The 3,565-nt window shown below is 48.2% G+C and overlaps 1 protein-coding gene across 1 annotated transcript in view; it reads left to right on the top strand.

The window, feature by feature from the left end:
• The window catches only part of LOC104464818 (dual specificity mitogen-activated protein kinase kinase 6), a gene marked incomplete at its 3' end in the record, with an annotated part of 33,670 nt that overhangs the window by 26,296 nt on the left and 3,809 nt on the right, over window positions 1-3,565 (top strand). Inside the window, exons 4-5 of the mRNA XM_010077655.1 lie at window positions 1,240-1,353; window positions 2,956-3,075. Coding sequence (XP_010075957.1) covers window positions 1,240-1,353; window positions 2,956-3,075 — 234 coding nt within the window. The remainder of the gene's footprint in view (window positions 1-1,239; window positions 1,354-2,955; window positions 3,076-3,565) is intronic.

Raw genomic sequence — 3,565 nt, 5'->3', positions numbered from 1 at the left:
TGTGAGATGCCTCTGGAGCAAAATGGTCCAGCAGCGAGGCACAGAATGCCTGCTGCTAGAGCAAGCGCCCGCTCCAAGAAAATCCTTTCTCCCCTGCAGTCCCAGGGATGAGGCAAAGCTCGAGCGCTGCAGAAAGGCTCCACGCATGGAGGCAGAGAGCCTGTGTTGGATGGTGCGAGGAGAAACACACTTGTAAAACCCAGAGCTCAGTCTGTTTTTATGGATGTGGATATGTGGCTGTCTCGGAGGGACTGACATCCCGTGGCTTGCATTTCCCGTAGATCTGTTACCTGTTTGTCCAGCCAAGTGCCTTTAGGATGCGTTCCCTCTTCCACCAGCCTTTCTGCACTCACCCCTGATCCCTAAAGAATTTTTTTTCTCTTTAAACTTTGCTGCTAAATTAAAGAGTGGCCTTGAGAGAGTCAAAATGCTTTTTTGGAGAGGGTCCTGTCGAACAGTAGGCGCAGAGTCGGGCAGTCAGAGATGCTTACATCCCTGCCGCAACACACAGATGTTGCTCAGGGCTCCTTTTGCAGGCGATGTAGCTGTGGACCGGGAGCCTGAGCACACAGCAACGCAGTGTACGGGCTCTGCACGCCGCGGCATCCCCAGCCAGCACATTGCAGTTTTTTTTTTTTTTTTTTTTTTTTTTCTGCTGTGCCGGCAAAAAGCAGTGTGGGATTATGCACCGTGAATCAGTTCATTATAAGCAGCTTCTTTCTGGAGGATGATTGACTGATGTGGCTGTGCGTTCAGCAAACAGAATGGCCGGTTTTAGTTGCTAAAGCATATTTTAAACATCCAAAAATAATAATAAGCAAAAAATAAGAGCTGCTGCACGATATCGCAGCAGAACGGAGAAGGGCAGGTTAGAATGCAGGGCTCCAAACAAAGTCATCCTTTGTGTAAGCTTGGGAGAAAGAGATCTCAAATGCTAGACAAAATAAATCCTCTGTGGTTTAAAAATGGGGCACACTCAGCTGGTATTTGGTCCATCTACAGGTCTGGAGAAATAAGCTTTTAGAGGTCTTAAAAAACCCTGGAGGTATTTCCGTGATTGTTTGTGGGAGGAAGATAATGGAAGGGAAAAAAAAAAATAAAAAAACCCACTGAAGGTGATTCCTAGGGGAGAAGCTGCCATGGCGTTTTCCATCCCAGCCCCTAGAGGATGGAGAAGCTGAAAGTGCTGGCAGTGCACGTGTGTACAGTGGTCACCTCTGATGGTTTTTTCCTTTGCAGAACTTTGAGGTGAAAGCCGATGACCTGGAGCCCATCTCCGAGCTGGGACGAGGTGCGTACGGGGTGGTGGAGAAGATGCGGCACATGCCTAGCGGGCAGATCATGGCAGTGAAGGTAGAGTGAGCCTCCCGAGGTGCTTTCTGTCTGTGTCGTTGTGTGTGGACACCTTCTGCGCTCCCCTTCGTGCACTTTTCTAATCTTGCTTCTTCTGATGCATGTCTTACTGGGATTGATGTCTTTCTGTACGGAATCCTCTCTCTTTACAGGGGCAAAGAGTGCCGAGGTAGATTGGGGCCATTTAAACAAGAATTGTACTATCAGCATACATTTAAGAGTATGATGCTCAACGTGTTCCCAGGATTGTGCTGCATACAAACATATCATTTGTCTATGTCTTCAACATTCTTGGTTTTTGATGGGATTTTAAAAGCTATTTGCCATCATTTTTTAAAATCCACATTTTTTTTTTTCTAGTGTGGATATACCCTCAGATTCAGAGCTCCACACGCTTATTGGAATTGTAAAGAACAGTGCACTGTAAATTTGATTGCATAAGATAATTTTCTTCAGCTGGGACATTTTTAGTCTCTTTGGGACAGGCAATTTTTGTTGGGATTTGCACATTTTGCCTGCTACAGTGGGATCTTGATTAATGACAGGCTTGTAGATGCTATTATGAAAAGTTTTCATGACAACAGTTTAGACTCACAAGCTTGCAGTTTGAGGAAACAGTCATGGGAAAATTTGTATTTTGGGAAGGACCAATTTTTGCGGGGCTGAATTTTAGCTCATTTCCTTTCAAAATAAGAAAAAAGCAAAAAAACAAAAAAAAAGATGCAGAACTGGAAGCTATGAGCAAACTGAAGGAAAATTCTTGGCTCCTCAGTTATGGATAGACTTTTATGTGGACGCTGGGATGTGTCCCGTGCCCTGCATTTGGTCTTCTTGTTTGCTTTGGTGTTCACCAAACTGCAAAAGACTTCTCTGAGTATGATGGAAGAGCTGTAGAGGGTGTGGCAGGAACATTCAGGCTATTACTTGCAGCTGCAATGATGAACAGTTTAATTCTGTACCATCACCAATGTCAAGTGGTTTTGGCAAAGGAGCCTGGAATATGTGTGTGACCCGTGTTGGACTGTGTCGTGCCCCTTGGCAGTGCTTCCCAGCTGAGGGTCTCCAGGTATTCCACATAAATGACATCTCTTCCCTGGGAGGCTGGGAAGTGTCCATTTTCCAAAGCCACGGGGAGCACACAGGCTCTGGCTGCAGGGCTGGAGCCCTCTCTCATGACCAAAATCTGCTGATGGAAATAGATGTCCCCTGCAGCTCCAAAAGTCACGGGCTTCCACTAACCTAGAATTTGATTTCCTACTCCCTTCTCCTCTCCCAAGCCGTAGTGACTTTTGGCTGTTGCAAAAAGAGCAGCATTTGCAGGGAAAAGCAAAATCACCTCCAGTCTGGGTGGAGGAGAGAAGACCCCTCCAGCCCCCGTTGCCCTCTGTGACACTGGGGAACCCCCGCGTGGGTGCTGGGGTCGTGATGTGCCTCTGACAAGGGGGTGTGATAAAAGGGTGACACCAAGAGGTGTGATAAAAAGGCAAAGGCTTGATGTCAAGGCACAGTGGCCAGCATGGGGAGGGCTATGGCGAGTCCCCTGCAGCAGCGGTGGTGTATGGAGGTGCTGGTGGCCAACGCTAAAATATTTTTGTCTTCCAGCGAATCCGAGCCACGGTGAACAGCCAGGAGCAGAAGAGATTATTGATGGATCTAGATATCTCCATGAGGACGGTAGATTGCCCCTTCACTGTCACCTTTTACGGGGCGCTTTTCCGAGAGGTATGGCATCCTGCAAACCACGGAGACTTGCTACAATATGGATTTGCTCAGTCTCAGCCTAAGGATCTGACACGTACAGTTAGTTCTTGGCAAGCGAGGAGCGATGTGGTCCCACGCGAGGAGGAGCCGAGGGCAGCCAAGCCCTGGTGCCAGGAATGTGCGAGGCCCCTGTGCCGAGGCGTTGGGGCTTCGTGGTGGGTTTGGGTGGTGGGGACGAGCGACTCACAGCCTGATCCGTTAGTGTTAATATTGCCCTGACTTGCAGTGAGAAAGCCATGTGGAGGGAAAATGTAGAAAGCTCTGAAGAGCAGGATTTATTGAAGAGGTTTAAGCGTAGCTCGGCAGAGCTGAACTTTTCCTGGCTGAGCACTTGCAGTGACCTGAGCACGTAGGGAGCCTCAGTGCCGGTAACTTTCAGGACTCCTAAATCACTGGGACTCAGCTTTGGGAAAAGACAGCAGAAGATACACCCTGAATGGTGGTGGACAGC

This window comes from Pterocles gutturalis, unplaced genomic scaffold (assembly GCF_000699245.1).
Source record: "Pterocles gutturalis isolate BGI_N339 unplaced genomic scaffold, ASM69924v1 scaffold4733, whole genome shotgun sequence".
Classification (NCBI taxonomy): domain Eukaryota; kingdom Metazoa; phylum Chordata; class Aves; order Pterocliformes; family Pteroclidae; genus Pterocles; species Pterocles gutturalis.
The sequence above is the reverse complement of the archived record's forward strand: the minus strand, read 5'-3'. Positions and strand labels throughout refer to the sequence as shown.